This window comes from Antechinus flavipes, chromosome 3 (genome assembly GCF_016432865.1).
Source record: "Antechinus flavipes isolate AdamAnt ecotype Samford, QLD, Australia chromosome 3, AdamAnt_v2, whole genome shotgun sequence".
Classification (NCBI taxonomy): domain Eukaryota; kingdom Metazoa; phylum Chordata; class Mammalia; order Dasyuromorphia; family Dasyuridae; genus Antechinus; species Antechinus flavipes.
This window is the reverse complement of record NC_067400.1, coordinates 523,606,890-523,625,015: the sequence shown is the minus strand read 5'-3', so window position 1 is coordinate 523,625,015 and position 18,126 is coordinate 523,606,890. Positions and strand designations below refer to the sequence as shown.

The following is an 18,126-nucleotide window of genomic DNA, read 5'->3' as shown; positions in this document are numbered from 1 at the left end:
TCTAGCTACTACAAACAGGGCTGCCACAAACATTTTGGCACGTACAGGTCCCTTTCCCTTCTTTAGTATCTCTTTGGGGTATAAGCCCAATAGAAACACTGCTGGATCAAAGGGTATGCACAGTTTGATAACTTTTTGGGCATAATTCCAGTATGCTCTCCAGAATGGTTGGATTCGTTCACAACTCCACCAACAATGCATCAATGTCCCTGTTTTCCCGCATCCCCTCCAACATTCATCATTATTTTTTCCTGTCATCTTAGCCAACCTGACAGGTGTGTAGTGGTATCTCAGAGTTGTCTTAATTTGCATTTCTCTGATCAATAGTGATTTGGAACACTCTTTCATATGAGTGGTAATAGTTTTAATTTCATCCTCTGAAAATTGTCTGTTCATATCCTTTGACCATTTATCAATTGGAGAATGGCTTGATTTCTTATAAATTAGGGTCAGTTCTTATATATTTTGGAAATGAGGCCTTTATCAGAACCTTTAATGTAAAGATGTTTTCCCAGTTTGTTGCTTCCCTTCTAATCTTGTTTGCATTAGTTCTGTTTGTACAAAGGCTTTTTAATTTGATATAATCAAAATTTTCTATCTTGTGATCAGTAATGGTCTCTAATTCATCTTTGGTCACAAATTTCTTTCTCCTCCACAAGTCTGAGAGATAAACTATCCTATGTTCCTCTAATTTATTTATAATCTCGTTCTTTATGCCTAGGTCATGGACCCATTTTGATCTTATCTTGGTATATGGTGTTAAGTGTGGGTCCATGCCTAATTTCTGCCATATTAATTTTGTTATCCCAGCAGTTTTTATCAAATAATGAATTCTTATCCCAAAAGTTAGAATCTTTGGGTTTGTCAAACACTAGATTACTATAGTTGATTATTCTGTCTTGTGAACCTAACCTTTTCCACTGATCAACTAATCTATTTCTTAGCCAATACCAAATGGTTTTGGTGACTGTTGCTTTATAATATAATTTTAGATCAGGTACAGCTAGACCACCTTCATTTGATTTTTTTTTCATTAATTCCCTTGAGATTCTCAACTTTTTATTGTTCTATATGAATTTTGTTGTTATTTTTTCTAGATCATTAAAATATTTTCTTGGAAGTCTGATTGGTATAGCACTAAATAAATAGATTAGTTTAGGGAGTATTGTCATTATTATATTCGCTCGGCCTATCCAAGAGCACTTAATATTTTTCCAATTATTTAAGTCTGACTTAATTTGTGTGGAAACTTTTTTGTAATTTTGCTCATATAATTCCTGACTTTCCTTTGGTATGTAGATTCCCAAATATTTTATACTATCAACAGTTATTTTGAATGGAATTTCTCTTTGTATCTCTTGCTCTTGGATTTTGTTGGTGGTGTATAAAAATGCTGAGGATTTATGGGAATTTATTTTGTATCCTGCTACTTTGCTAAAATTATGAATTATTTCTAATAGCTTTTTAGTAGAATCTCTGGGGTTCTCTAGGTATACCATCATATCATCTGCAGAGAGTGATAGTTTGGTTTCCTCATTGCCTACTCTAATTCCTTTAATCTCTTTCTCAACTCTTATTGCAGAGGCTAGTGTTTCTAATACAATATTGAATAATAATGGTGATAATGGGCAACCTTGCTTCACTCCAGATCTTACTGGGAAAGGTTCCAGTTTTTCCCCATTGCATATGATGCTTACTGAAGGTTTTTAATATATGCTCCTGACTATTTTAAGGAAAAGTCCTTTTATTCCTATGCTCTCAAGTGTTTTTATTAGGAATGGATGTTGGATTTTATCAAATGCTTTTTCTGCATCTATTGAGATGATCATATGGTTTTTGTTTGTTTGGTTATTGATATAGTCAATTATGCTAATAGTTTTCCTAATATTGAACCAGCCCTGCATTCTTGGTATAAATCCTACTTGGTCATAGTGTATTATCCTGGGGATGATTTTCTGTAATCTTTTTGCTAATATTTTATTTAAGATTTTAGCATCAATATTCATTAGGGAAATTGGTCTATAATTTTCTTTCTCTGTTTTCAGCCTACCTGGTTTAGGTATCAGTACCATGTCTGTGTCATAAAAGGAGTTTGGTAGGACTCCTTCAATCCCTATTTTTTCAAATTGTTTATTTAGCATTGGAGTTATTTGTTCTTTAAATGTTTGATAGAATTCACATGTAAATCCATCTGGTCCTGGGGATTTTTTCTTAGGGAGTTGATTGATAGTTTGTTCTATTTCTTTTTCTGAAATGGGAGTATTTAGGATATTTACTTCTTCCTCTATTAGTTTGGGCAAGCTATATTTTTATAGGTATTCTTCTATTTCATTTAAGTTGTCGAATTTATTGGCATAAAGTTGGGCAAAATAACTCCTAATTATTGCTCTAATTTCCTCTTCGTTAGTGGTGAGTTCTCCCTTTTCATTTTTAAGACTAACAATTTGATTTTCCTCTTTCCTTTTTTTAATCAGATTTACTAAGGGTTTGTCTATTTTGTTGGTTTTTTCATAGAACCAACTCTTAGTTTTATTAATTAATTCAATAGTTTTTTTACTTTCAATTTTATTGATCTCTCCTTTTATTTTTAGAATTTCAAGTTTAGTGTTTGACTGGGGGTTTTTAATTTGTTCCTTTTCTAGCATTTTTAGTTGCAAGCCCAATTCATTGACCTTCTCTTTCTCTATTTTATACAAATAGGCCTCTAGAACTACCAAAATATTTTGAGCAATAATAGTCTCATTGAACTAAGTATATATGTCGCCCAAGGGATTGCTTTTGAGAGAACACATTTGTAGGCATGAAGCCTGGTTTCCAACATTGCCTTCTCATCCTATCTCATATTCCAAATTACACTGGTCACAAAAGTGAGATCTGGCAAAGAACCTAAGGATATAAAATATTATAGATAAAAGGAATCTTGGAATATATAATATTGGAACTTTGAATGAAAGGAGCTTTAGAGATTATTTAATCATCTATCACTATCATCTTATAGATGAGTAAACATTCTTAGAAATATAAAGCAACTTGCCAAAGTTATATAATAATTTACTGGAGAGCCAGGACTAGACATTAGGTCTCTTGGCTCCAAATACATTGATTGCTTTAATCATTAGATACATGGGAAGAATGGAAGCTTTCTATGTCAAAACTTAAATAATATTTCTTTCATTCAGGGCTGGCAAAAGTATTTGAAAATGTAGTACAAGAAAGCATCCCTCAAGATAGTGCAGATGAGAGTTGTGTCCATCAAAAAAGAAAAAAAAAGAAAGAAAAGAAAGAAATGCCTCAAATTAATAAAAACAAGGAAGAGGGAAATAAGTTTCTATAATTTCTACAGAAAAAAATTAAGTCGTGCAGATGAGAGCTGTGTCCATCAAAAAAGAAAAAAAAAAGAAAGAAAAGAAAGAAATGCCTCAAATTAATAAAAACAAGGAAGAGGGAAATAAGTTTCTATAATTTCTACAGAAAAAAATTAAGTCTTTGCTGTAGGTTGACCACTCCTAGATGAGCTCAGCACTACTCATTCTCAAAGCTATAATCTCTGGCTAAGGGAATATTTGTAATTGTAACTTGAAGTCTGCCCTTCTCAGTGATCCAGCCAAACTACTCTTTAATGGGTGGAGGCTTATGAATTGGACTAAACAATGAAGGACAAGGATAAGGAAGGATTCCAGAAGTGTTGGGCCAGAGTCGGTTATCTTGTATAGAAGAGAAGAAACTTTCATCCAGAAAGTCAAGTGAAAGATCACAAAAGATCTCTTTAACATTTAAAAGGCTATTATTCCAAGCAGAACTGTTTGGACCACAAGGACAGAATTAGAAACAATGGATGGATACTGAAAAGAAAAAGCTTTAGAAAGCTTTCATAGGTTTAAAAAAAAAACAACACATTTTAGTAATAGCTTTTTAATTTTCAAAATACATGCAAAAATAATTTTCAACATTCACCCTTGCAAAACCTTGTATATCAAATTTTTCTTCCTCCCTTCTTCCACCCTCTCCCCTAGATAGCAAGTAATCCAATATATGTTAAACATGTACAATTATATATATATTTCCATATATTATGCTACACAAGAAAAATCAGATCAAAAAGGAAAAAAATGAGAAAAAAACAAAATGCAAGCAAATAACAAAAAAGATGAAAATACTATTCTGTGATCCACCTTCAGACTCCATAGTCCTTTCCCTGGATGCAGATGATTGTCGCCATCACAAGTCTATCAGAACTGGCCTGAACTGGTTGTTGAAAAGAGCCAAGTTCATCAGCTGATCAAAACATAATCTTCTTATTGTATACAATGTTCTCTTGGTTTTACTCACTTCAATTAGCATCAGTTCATATTAAGTCTTTCCAGGTCTCTCTGAAATAATCCTGCTGATCATTTCTTATAGCACAATAATATTCCATAACACTCATATACCATAACTTATTCATCCATTCCCCAAATGATGAGCATCCAACCATTCAGTTTTCAGTTCCTTGCCACCACAAAAAGGGCTGCCACAAACATTCTTGTACATGTGGGTTCTTTTCCCTCCTTTATGATTTCTCTGGCATATAGCAGTAGAAACACTGTTGGATCAAAGGATATGTATATTTTGATAACCTTTTGGGCACAGTTCCAAATTACTCTCCAGAATGACTGGACCAGTTCACAACTCAGCCAACAATGTATCAGTGTCCCAGTTTTCCCACATTCCCTCCAATATTTATCATTATCTTTTCCTGTCATTTTATTTTATTTTATTTTTTATAACTTTTTATTGATAGAACCCATGCCAGAGTAATTTTTTTTTTTTACAGCATTATCCCTTGCATTCACTTCTGTTCCGATTTTTCCCCTCCCTCCCTCTACCCCTTCCCCTAGATGGCAAGCAGTCCTTTACATGTTGAATGGGTTACTGTATATCCTAGATACAATATATGTGTGCAGAACTGAACAGTTTTCTTGTTGCACAGGGAGAATTGAATTCAGAAGGTAGAAATAACCCGGGAAGAAAAACAAAAATGCAAGCAGTTTATATTCATTTCCCAATGTTCTTTCTTTGGGTGTAGCTGCTTCTGTCCCTCTTTGATCTGAATTAACTCTCTTTATTGAAGAGATCCACTTCCATCAGAATACATCCTCAAACAGTATCGTTGTTGAGGTATATAATGATCTCCTGGTTCTGCTCATTTCACTTAGCATCAGTTCATGTAAGTCTCTCCAAGTCACTCTGTATTCATCCTGCTGATCATTCCTTACAGAACGATAATATTCCATAACATTCATATACCACAATTTACTCAACCATTCTCCAATTGATGGGCATCCATTCAATTTCCAGCTTCTAGCCACTACAAACAGGGCACATTTTGGCACATACCAGTCCCTTTCCTTTCTTTATTATCTCTTTGGGATATAAGCCCAATAGAAACACTGCTGGATCAAAGGGTATGTACAGTTTGATAACTTTTTGAGCATAGTTCCAAATTGCTCTCCAGAATTTTTCCTGTCATTTTAGCCAATCTGAGAGATATGTAGTGGTACCTCAGAGTTGTCTTCATTTGCATTTCTCTGATCAGAAGTGATTTAGAGCATTTTTTCATATGACTAGAAATGGAAAAAACAACTTTCTTAATAATTAGTGTCTTCAAGAATGCAATGGGTTGTCCCTATACTAAAGTTTTTTAAACTGTAGGTCATGATCCCTATGGAGTCTTATAACTGAATGTGGGGGTTGTGAAATTACAAATTATTATTAGTAAATGTTTGATTTGTATACCTATTTTATATACCTCTACATCTGGGGTCACATAAAAAATTTCCCAGGCAAACAGGGGTCGCAAGTGGAAAGTTTGGGAAGTCTTGTGTCCTATACCAGCAGTCTTTGAGCAGAGACTAAATTACCATGAATAAGGTATGTGGTAGAAGGGATCCTTGAACTATGAGTTGACCTATTTGGCCTCTGCAAGTTCCTGCTAACTGTGATATTCTGTGTTTCTTCTTTTCCTGCTTTTACCTAGGATTAGAGACAGAGTTGAAGAAAGAGAAGCTTTGTTGATTGTTGTAGTAATACCCAATGGCCAGGATCACAAAGATTCCTTGTGTCTGAGCTGGCCAGACCAGTCAGTAAGATTAGCTCATTGATAGGATGCTGGAGTGCTGGGTTTGCATTGTCTGGACTATGAGGGAAGGTTGCCACAGGCAACCTGTTAACAGAAAGCCAGCCTCAACAAAAGAGTCTTTCTCTATGAACCCCGAGATGCTGTATCTTGGCAGTGACCCACTACCCTGGTTAGGAGGAAGGCGAGACGTTTCCCTATGGGAATAATATAGATCTTATTTCTATCACATTTTAAGGTTTACAAAAATGCTTTCCTCTCAATGGCCCTAGAGGATAAATAATGCAATAAGAGTTATAATCCTTGTTTTATGCATGAGGAAAATATGGCTCAGAGACAATCAATGATTTTTACGTTACTCCAGACTGCAATTCTTCAAGTATTTCATCAGTGAGCTTGCCTTCTATCAAGTCAAGTTTCCACCCCTGCAATGCAAGCCAATTCAGCAAGCACCCATTAGACAGTTAGGTGGTGCAGCTGATAGGACAATATTGGACTTCCAAATGGGAATACCTGAATTGAAATCCTACCTCCAACATTTATTTATCTGTGTGACCCAGGACAAATTACTGACTCGTTGTCAGCCTCTTTGTCCTTATGTGCAAAATGAGAATAAATAGCACCTACTTCTTAGGTTGTTATAAGTCTAAGATGAGCTTATATTTGCAAAATACTTTGCAAAACTTAAAGCATCATACAAATATTGTTATTATATCCTAGATGCTGGATGACAATACACAAATATAAAAATGATCAGTCCCTTGTCTTTAGAAAGCTTACATTTTATTCAGGGATATAGCATATCAACAAATAAGTAAATACAAGATGATTTAGGGAGGGTCACATTATTCTTGTTTTTTCATCCTTTGTTTTTGAAGATGACCAAAGACTTTATGGGGTGATGGCTTGATTTGTGCATGAACTGCACTTAAGTGAAGCAGAGCTGCACAAAGTTGTCAGCCTTACTCTCTCTTCCAATCATTGAAGATCAGAGGCAAAATAGAAATCAAGCTGTCTGGTGATGGCGTGGAATACAGTGGATGATTTTGGCATTTGCAATGTCCAACCAAGCTCTAAGCAATTCACAGCACTTGCTTCAGCCACCTTCATGGCAACTGGAAATAATTGTTCTCATTTGTCCATTCCACTAGGGAAGCTAAGAGGCATAGTAGATAGAATAATAAATTTTTAATAAAGTGACTAACAATTCATGTTGTTGACTGGTTTGGGAGCTAAAACAAAAAAAAATCATTTTACATCCTTCTGAAAGAGAGCTTGTATAATTCTCTCATTTTCCATGTCATACATGTGTAAATATTTTTGTGATGATAGGATTCAGGATTAGAAGGAGCCTTTATGGTCTCTTAGTCAAACCCTCCCATTGTATAGATGAGGAAACTGAGGTAGCAAGTAATAAAACCAGGATTTGTGTCCAAATCATAACTAGAAGGGCCTATAGAGGTTATTAGTCAACTCCTTTCATTTTGCAAATGGGGAAACAGGACCAGAGTAGGCTTGCCCAAGATCACGAGGTAGTTAACTTTGGAGGTCCAATTTGAACCCAGGATCTGCCTCTATAGCCAGGACTCACTCATTGTATTCTACTGCCTGCTAAGAGGTCATCTAGTCTAAGCCCTGCATTTGACAAATGAGAAAACTCAGGCTCAGACTCCAAATACATCACTTAGTCCTCACTTTTTCTAAGAAACCCCATGGAATCATTTTAGAAGTCTGAAAATGGCACTCAAATTATGGTGGAAGCCATTCAAATTTCAACATTACAAGCAACTGGCCTTTTTTCACCCTGAAGAGGAATTAGTGTGGCTTCCAGTTGGTGATTCAACATTAGAATGTTTCATTGATGTTTAACAAACTTGGCTGAGATATAATAAGCCCTACTGTTTCTTTCGGGATCCAGTTTTTCTTGTGCAGCAAGATAACTGTATGGAAATGTATACATATATTGGATTTAATATATATTTTAACATGTATTGGAATATCTGCCATCTAGGGAAGGGAGTGGGGGGGAGGAGAGGAAAATTTGGAACAGAAGGTTTTGCAAGAGTCAGTGTTGAAAAATTACCCATGCATATGTTTTATAAATAAAAAACTGTAATAAAAATAAAATAAAATAAAATGATTGTATAATCTATATCAGATTGCTTGCCATCTTGAGGAGAGAGGAGATATGAAGGAAGAAAAATTTGGAACTCAATATCTTACAAACATGAATATTGAAAACTATATATGTAATTGGAAAAATAAAATACTATTTAGAGAAAAATGCTGACCTGTATTCAGATCCCAGCTCTGATAAATGTACTTGCTTTGTGACCTTGGACAAAGTCACTTAATCTCAGTTAATTCAGAAGTTTGTTTCCATATTTGGAAAATCAGAGTAATACTGCCACTGCTACCAACCCTATCACCCACTCAGTATAAACTTCAGTATCTCCCTATCTCGCATCTCCAGGATTAAATACAAAAGCCTATTTGGTGGCTTCATAATCTTCATAAGGTCCTTCATAACCAGGTCCCTCTCCTTTATCCAGTAACACTGGCTTCCAGCTTCCTGTTCTTAAGACACTCCATCTCTCAGCAGTCCTCATTTTCTCCAGCTGTCTCCCATGCCTGGAATTGTTCTTCCTCTTCATCTTATTCTCATCTCCACCTCTGGCTTCCCTGAAGTCCCAGATAAAACACTATTTTCTTCAGGAAATCTGACCTGAAAGGACTTATATGTGCAAAAATGTTTCTGTCACCCTGGCAAGAAACTGGAAACTGATTAGATGCCCTTCAATTGGAAAATGGCTGAATAAGTTATGGTATATGAATGTTACAGAATATTATTGTTCTATAAGAAATGATCAGTAGGGGAAATGAATATAAACTGCTTGCATTTTTGTTTTTCTTCCCTGGTTATTTATACCTTCTGAATTCAATTCTCCCTGTGCAACAAGAGAACTGTTCGGTTCTGCACACATATATTGTATCTAGGATATACTGTAACCTATTCAACATGTAAAGGACTGCTTGCCATCTGGGGGAGGGGGTGGAGAGAGGGAGGGGAAAAATCAAAACAGAAGTGAGTGCAAGGAATAATGCTGTAAAAAAAATCAACCTGGCATGGGTTCTGTCAATAAAAAGTTATAAAAAAAAAAATCCTCACTATAAAATAATCACAAAAAAAAAAAGAAAGAAATGATCAGTGGGATGATTTCAGAGAGGCCTAAAGAGACTTACATGAACTGATACTGAGTGAAATGAGTATAATCAAGATAACATTGTGCAAAGCAACAAGATTATATAAATGATCAATTCTGACAGAAGAGGCTCTTTTCAACAGTGATGGGATTCAGGCCTGTTCCAATGGATTTGTGATGAAAAGAGTCATCTGCACCAAGAGAGAGGACTGTGGGGACTGAGTGTGGATCACAGCACAATGTTTTCACTTTTGTTGTTTGCTTGTATTTTGTTTTCTTTCTCATTCCTTCCCCTTTTTGATCTGATTTTTCTTGTGCAGCATGATAATTGTGAATGTGTATATAGAAGAATTACATGGTTAACACGTATATGATTGCTTGCGAGCTGGGAGGAGTGGAGGGGGGAGGAGAAAAGAAAATTTGGAATGTAGGCTTTTGCAGGGATGGGTATGGAGGGCTATATATGCATATGTTTTGAAAATGGAAGGCTTTGAAAAAAAATAAATTTCAATTAAAAATAAAGAAAAAGAAAAAAAGAAACTAGTATTTGGGTTTTTTTTTTGTAATTTTGCAATAAAATTATAAGGCTAACGTATTTATTGCAGAAAAGTTTAGTTATTTACCCATGTTCATATAATGTAGCTATAGGATATTAGTCAGTACTGAAAACAGACCCCTGAAGTCATCATTCAGCCCTCTCATTATCCAGGTTTGGACCTGGTCTCCTAATTCTCAATTAAATGCTTTATCTATTATATCATGCTTCCATTATGGTATTACATAAAGAGAAGCAGATAAAACGATGGATATTTATAACATTTAAAGAAAGAACAGTAGATAACAATGGGCTTGATTTCAGGCCCAGCCTTCTATCCTCTATGTCATTACTAATTCAGAAGAACATGATGAGGATTGGTAATAGCTTGACATGTGACTTCTCTCAAAAAACATTAATCAACAGTTTGCATGTTCTCCCACCCATTAGATTGTGAGCTCCTGCCAAGGCAGGTCTCTCTTTTGTCTTTCTTCCTGTTCCCAGTATTTAGCACAGTACCGGCACATGGTAGGTGCTAAATAAATGTTAATTGGCGCAATCAATTGAGACCTATACTACAGATGCAAACCTAGGCTCCCAGGATCACAGACTTGTGGCGGGATCACAGATTTATGTAACTGCAACTCAAGAGACTGAAACTGCTCTAACTCATACAGGAAATGGATGACCAAGCTCAAATTCGAACCCAGAATCTCTGTCTTCAAATCCAGACAGTTTTCCAGGGCATGGAACTACTTACTGTGACTCGGGACAAGTACTCATCTCAGTATGATCAGTCTTTCCCTCATCTGTAAATGGGGATAGATAATCAGGGCTGTGAGAGGCAGCATTTGTGTAAAGACCTGTGCGCTCTGTCTTTGGGAGGCAACAGCCTATAGCTGCGGTGCTTGGGCTGGAAGCAGGGCGCCGCCACCACATCTCTGGGCCATGGCTAGATAACTTTTAAAAGTTTGAACTCTAAAACGGGTATTTGAGAGGTATGCGCTTTATAAACTTTAAAGAGCCGGGGAAAAGCCGGTAGCTAAAATATCAACACTTAAAAGCGTTAAGGAGGTCCCAAGACGGCGCTGGAAGGAACTTTGGAACCTTCTCTACCCGCTCTTTTTACAGAGGAGGATGACAGGCAGAGGACAGACTTTCGTTCAAGGTCACAGAGCCAAGCCTCGGACGTAAAGCCTCCGGCTTCTGCGGTGCCGATGCCCGGCCCCTGGCCCCGGGCTCCCACATCTCACCTAGCCTACCTAGCCCCAGGAGCAGCAGCCAAGGAGCCTTCCTCAGCCTTTATTCCCGAGACGTTCCGGACTCGAAGGCCCGGCCGGCAGAACTGCTTCCTCCTCCAGTCTCCTCCCTTAAACTCCACCCTGCCTCACCTGGCCAGGCTGGGCCCCGCCCCTCTCACCTGGCCAGGCTGGGCCCCGCCCCTCTCACCTGGCCAGGCTGGGCCCCGCCCCTCTCACCTGGTCCGGCTGGGCTGGGCAGCCGCGGCCGCACCAGCAGCAGCTGGTAGAGCGTGTCCGCGCAGTACAGGTGCCAAGCAGTCCGGTCCAGCCCGCGCCCAGTCCGGGGCCTTTCCAGGGAAAAGGAATGAGTCTGATGGGCGAATCTCGAGCTCCGGGGAAGCCTGCGGTGTTACAGACGGTGAGCTCAGCTAGCGGAGCGGGTCTGGGGCCTTTGCCTGTTCTCGCTCCAACCTGTGCCCTCGTCTCCTCTTGGCCCGGGTTGCGGGACGTTCCCTCACACCTTGGGTTTTGGCCACCGCTCTGCTCTCCCCCCGCCCCCTCTCACATATGCTCCCTGCCAACCCCTCTCTCCCCCGCACCTGCACGCACGTATTCCCACGTACCTCGCCCGCACACAACCACAACTACTTGATTGAGCACACTTACCTCCCTGCGCACTTACACTTACTCTGCCCTTCTAGCGAACGGGCACGAACCCTCCGCGCTCCCCGCCAGTTCCTGAAATCTTTTACCAGCCTGTTCAGAATAGACCCAACCTAGGGAGTGCTGCCCTCTCCGAAAAAAGCAGATCCTGACTCCCCATCCTCTCCCCGCCGGGCTGAGAGAGGCCGGATCAACCAATCCATGTCTCTGGCCCTTTGAGTTCCCCAGGCTCTCTGGCTAGTTCGCACCTGAGTAAGGAAGTGGCTAAAAGTATTTTATATTACTTAAGTACTGTAGGAAGCCTCTCAGTGAAATGCCAAAGAGCAAATTTTCACTCTTTTGAAAAGGGGAAATAATGGCATGAGATTTGCACTGTGCATTTTGGATTTTATCACAGTGTTCCTTTATGTTTTGTAGTCTGAATTTTGCCAGAGTATCTACTACTGAGCAGCATTCCCTTCTCTTACTTTGGCTATGGAACGTTTTAAATGATCTTGATAAAATTTCACTTGTTAATCTTGTGGAAGAGATTGGACTAAATCATAGTATTGTTAGGTATATTTGGCAGTGGTTTAATGGTGGGACCCATAAAAAAGTCATTACAGATTTATGCCTAATTTGGAAGGTCTCCAGTGGAGTGTTTGAAGAATATGTGCCTGGCTTTATGCTTTTACATTATTTGGGTAAAAGCATAGATAATATCACCATCAAATTCACCAACGACCCAAAGCTAGATGGGATGGCTAAAACATTGAATGACAAAGATTAAAAAAGATCTCAATAGGTCCCATCCAACAAAATGAAACTCCATAGGGATAAATGGGAATTCAAAAAAAAAAAAATCAACTCCTCGAATACAAGACTGGGATGGCAGGGATTAACAGCAGATTATCTAAAATCAAACAAACAACAACAACAACAACAACAAAAACAACAACACTAGGATCTATTGTGAAAGCTCATTGTGAGTCAACAGTGTGATCTAACAGAGATGTAGTGCCCAGGAATTGAAGTGATCATTCTACTGATCAAGCCACTGTAAAGTCTTAATTCTGGGCACCACATTTTAGAGAGGACATTGCTAAGCTTGAGAGGTGGGGAATCATGAAAATAAAGGACTAATTAATGGAAAGGGGGATTTTGTCCTACAGATGAGAAGATCCAGAGAAACATGACTGTTAATTATATTTGGGTACTTGAAGGACTATCATGTGAAAAATAATAGCTAATAAATATAATGAAAGCTAGCATTTTAAAGTGTTTACTAAGGGCCAGGCACTGGCTAAATGCTTTACAATTGATCCTTTCAACTACCCAGAGAGGTAGGTATTATCCCATTTTACAATTGAGGAAACTAAGGTGAATATGAGGCTTGCCCACATTCATACTGTTGAGGGCCTGAGGTTCTGTTTGAACTCATGTTTCCCAGGTCTCCCTAAAACCCACTGCCTAGTCAGACACCAAGATCATCATGACTGTCCATTCTGGCTTTTGTCTTGCTACAGATGACTCTGGAAGAAAAAATGAGGCTGTATACTTTGTGAATTGTCTCATTTAAATTTAGTTCACAAATGAGTCTAGACACCACCCTGTGATAGCATTGCTCCTCTTGGAAATGGAGGATGTGTGGACTGTTGGACCTGCAGTCAGAAGTACCTGAGTTTGAATCTTGCCTCAGATGCCATAGCTGTGTTTAAACAACTCCTTTAATTTCTCTGGGTCTTAGTTTCATCATCTGCAAAACGAAGGTTTGGACTGAATGATCTAAGTTTATTTCCAGTTCAAACATTCTATGATTTTAAAATGTGACTTCAATGTGTGTTCTACTTTCACCCATCTATTTCATATAGGGGATGTAATGAATAATAACCCTGTGACAGTGCTTTGAGCTTTGTAATTGAAGGATGTATATGAGGAGCAATGTTCTGATTCTTTTTCTTATTGCTGTTTATTGTTTAAATGTGTGGCTTGGGAGCCATACTGCCTGATCAAGTACGAAATGGCCATTCAAAGATACTACCCCCTTTTTCCTTCCCTAGACCCTGTGCTAGTTAGAGTTGCCCATGGCAACACAGTCCTCCTGAGCAGTTAGGTTGCTTCTGATTTTTTTAATGCGTTAAAGCATTCTTGGCTAGAGCCTGCAGCAGCTTTTCTACACCCTCCATATGTCTCTTTATGCTTTGGTTACTTGCAACTTTGAATCTTTTGGAATGGTGAAGAACATCAATTGGTATAGAGAAAATAACTGATGTTTATATAGTGCTTTAAGAAAGTATATATACATACACTGAAATCATCTAAATAGCCAAGTGAAATATCATTTCAGAGGAACAAATCACAGATCAAGAAAATAGGATATGAGAACAAAGCTATTAAGACTGTAGCAGAAATATATTTCTCTGCATCCTTTCTCTGCTACTTAGCACAAGGATGAAAGTACATTCTAAACTATAAGAGCCATCCATAAAACAAATTTGCAGGATTACAGCACAATACATTTTTGGTGTGGTAGTAAAATAATTAGCCACATACCAATATTAAGTGGATGAATTAAGTGGAATTTTGGTTGGAATTTAAAGGAACCATGGGGGTCAATAGAGCAGAGGAGGGAGATGATTTCGTGCAAAGGGGATAGCTAGAGAATAGACTCAAAGCCTAGAGATGCAGGGTCATGTTTTTCGAATATCATGCTGTTCAGCATGCAAAGCCCCCTCTTACTTTCCAATCTGATTCAGCGACACTGGCTTCATGATGTTCGAAAAACATGACCCTGCATCTCTAGGCTTTGAGTCTATTCTCTAGCTAGAGATAATAGAAACCCACTGGAGTTTATTGAGTAGAGAGGTGACAGAATCAGACCCCAGTGAGGGAAAAGCACTTCAGTGGCTGAACAGAAGATGGACTAGAGTGAGTTGAGACTTAAGGTGAGCTGCTGCAATAATCAGGTCATAAGATGAGGAACACTGGTCCTTGAGTGATGGCAGAGAAGAGAGGAAGGCAGATAATTGCAAAGATGAAATCCACAGGCCTTGGTGGATTTGGGAAGAAGTGGTGAGGAGTCCCTGATGACTCCTGTGTGGTGAGCCTGGGAGGCTGATGTTGGCTTCTACAGAGATAGGGAAAGGAGAAGGACTTAGTTTAGCAATGACAAGTTTTGTTTGGTCTTGGAACATCTTAAATCCTGGGCCTTTCTTCTGCTTGATCCATTCCGTATGTGTGGCATTGCTGGCCACCTCCTTTATGAAACCTCTGTTTTCCCTGATAGAACATTTCCCCATTTTTTCTTCTTATGTTTTGTGTCTGGGTTTGCTGGCTTATCTCCTTCTGGCCTCAGACTGTGAACATTCCCCAAAGCTTGGTTCTTGACTCTGCACTAAGAGAAATTATTCCAAACAAAGTCCTACGACTACTAAAATTCCCTTTTCACTTGATTCTCAGCAACCCAGTGACCCAGGAATATAAACAGAATCACCTTCAGGCTGGGATGTGGAGGACTAGATTCTGGTTCTGGTTTCATACTGTCTTGCAATGGAGCATTAAGTGACTCAGTTTGCCTCTGGGTATCTTTTTCCCATACTAATGATTATGGTACCTGTTCCTACTTAGCACTATCTAGGTTTATGGTTTATGTATGTATAGTGCTTAAAGGGTGGTAAAGATCCTTTCCTCATCATATCCCTATGAAGTGATATAATTCTTGGAATCACAGAAATTAATGGGAAAGAACCATACTTTTTCTACTTATATTCTACATATACCATGTACTTTCTACACCATACATCTTCCAATTTTTTATTTTAGGCTTCCAGTAAGGAGGAACCCATGAATTGTGGAAGAGTGGAAAGAGGTTCTGCAGTCAAGAGAATCTGAGTTCAAATTCTATTTCTGAAACTAACCTGTGTGATTTTAAACCAATCATTTAACTCCTGCCAACTCCATTTTCCTTTTCTGGGCAACAAGAGTATACTAGATGGTCTCTGAGGTCCCTTTTAGCTCTAGATTTATGATCCGATGACCTCCCAGGGCACTTAGTTCAGCTTTGTGATAGCCCTCATCGTTAGGAAGCTTCTTCTGCTCAATCTGAATTTCTCTCTTTGCTACTTCCAGCCATTACTTATAAATCTGTTAAGACCAAGCAGAAAAAGTCTATTCCCTCTTTCAATAACAGTCCTTGAAATATTTGAAGATACCTGTATAGATTCTCCTTTGAGTCTTTTCTTCTCCAGATTAAATATCCCTAATTCCTTTAACTGATCCTTGTAAGACATTGTGAACATCCTGATTGTAGAGGGCTGAAACTCTGAAAAGGTGTGCTTGAATCAGACAACAGAGCACTTAAGGCTAATCACTTATTCAATGTGAGATAATGGCTCTATATACATATATTTAGATGAGATGATGTGATGGTTCTCCTCACCATTGGTGCTTGCTGAATATTTTGTGATGAGGTAATTGTAGGCAAGGATTGCCGGGCTGAGAGAGAGAAATCAGGGGTCACTTGGCTGCAGGAAGAGGAGGAGAAGGGCTGGAGACTCTGTACTCCAGAATCCAGGATACATCTTTGGCAAGCCTCATGGCAGCTTGCCTGCCTCCTTCACTTCTCTCTCTAAAGACCAAAAACTTTGATTGAAACTAACTCTGACTGATTCTGAGACCCTCCAGGGAGTTAGCTTGTTGATGTATGATACCCAGAATTAAACACAGTATTCCAGATGTAGTCTGACTTGGGCAGATTTTATACAGGGATACATAACTACCTGGTTTAGGACACTGTGTCTCTCTAAACATAGCTTCAGATTGCGTTAATTTCTTTGCTGCCATATCACACTGTTGACTTTCATTGAGCTTAAAGTTCACTAAAACCCCTAGATTTTTTTCAAACCATTGTCTATCTAGCTATCTCCCCTATCTTAACATTTGTGAACTTAATTTTTTAGATATCAAAATGTAAGATTTTATATCAATCCCTATTACATTTCATTTTATCCTTCCTAGCTCCTTTTTAAAAAATAAAATCCAACAAATTATGTAATTAAGAATCAGATTAGGTGATTTCCCCAGGATTTCTATGCTATATTCCCAGAATCTATACTAGATTCCCAAACTTTATATTTCGAATCGATGCTTATTCTGCCACACCATAGATTTTATTTTGCAAATAAAAGTGTCATGAAATTTTTGGGTATAATCAAGGTGCTAATGATCCTTTCTGGTTATCTACAGATGTCACTTGTTGTTGAACTGAATGTGGGGGGTGAGCTGTACACTACCACTGTGGGCACCCTGAAAAAATTCCCTGGCTCCAAGCTGGCAGAAATGTTCAGCACAGCCAAGCCTCCTCGGCCTGATTCCCAAGGCAGAATCTTCATTGACCGACCAGGTACCCATTTTCGACCCATCCTAGAATATCTCCGTAGTGGACAGCTGCCTACACAGAGCATCCCAGAGGTATATAGAGAAGCCCAGTTCTATGAGATCCAACCCCTGGTCAAGCTTCTAGAGGATACACCCCAGATCTTTGGGGAGCAGGTAGCCAGGAAGCAGTTCTTGCTCCGAGTCCCAGGATACAATGAGAACCTTGAGCTCATGATCCGGATCGCCAGAGCAGAGGCTGTGGCAGCTCGATGTTCTGGTGTGGTGGTATGTGCAGTGCGGACTGAGGAGGATGCCACTCGCTGTCTGGATGCTTTACAGACTCTGGAGACAGACAAGAGGTCAGTGGTGAAGTTTGGGCCCTGGAAGGCATCACCAGCCATCACCGACCTATTGGATTGTGTCAAAATGGACATTGAAGCTCAGGGATACTGTGTGTCTTACCAGCCCTATGCAGCTGAGAAGGGATTCCGAATCAAGTCCTCTGATTATTTTTATAAATTCACTTTCACCTGGTGGTGACCTCCTCAATAGTCTAAGGATTGATACATTTGGCTAGGGGTGGATGCTTATAGAAAAAGAAATTGTTAAATCATTTAAGTGAAATAAATTAAGAAAGTAAAAATTACAACATAAACATTTTGAATGTTTTCATGACAAAGGGAAGATAATGTGGTTGGTAATCAGTACTGGACAAATAGGAAAAGTAAGTGACATCTGGACCCCTTTCTGATTTTGTCTGTTAACAATGGGCATATTATTTCAATTCTCTGTACTTTTTTGCTATAAAAAATATATGTATACTCATATGTTTACACACATATGTATAAATACACACATAATTATACACACACACATACACACACACACACAATGCATTTTCAAATCATTATCTAGCTATACTTTCCCCATCTTAACATTTGTGAACTTGATTTTTTGGAAGTCAAAGTAAAAGACTTTATATCAATCCCAATTACACACACATGCACACACACA

General features: G+C 38.6%; 1 protein-coding gene across 1 annotated transcript; it reads left to right on the top strand.

Moving 5' to 3' along the window:
- The first annotated feature begins 11,360 nt into the window (after window positions 1-11,360).
- On the top strand, window positions 11,361-17,767 carry KCTD14 (potassium channel tetramerization domain containing 14). Its single transcript, XM_051987204.1, has 2 exons — window positions 11,361-11,512; window positions 16,981-17,767. The coding sequence occupies exons 1-2, from the start codon at window positions 11,459-11,461 to the stop codon at window positions 17,650-17,652; spliced, it is 726 nt and encodes a 241-aa protein (XP_051843164.1). The 5' UTR covers window positions 11,361-11,458; the 3' UTR covers window positions 17,653-17,767.
- Window positions 17,768-18,126: the final 359 nt, after the last annotated feature.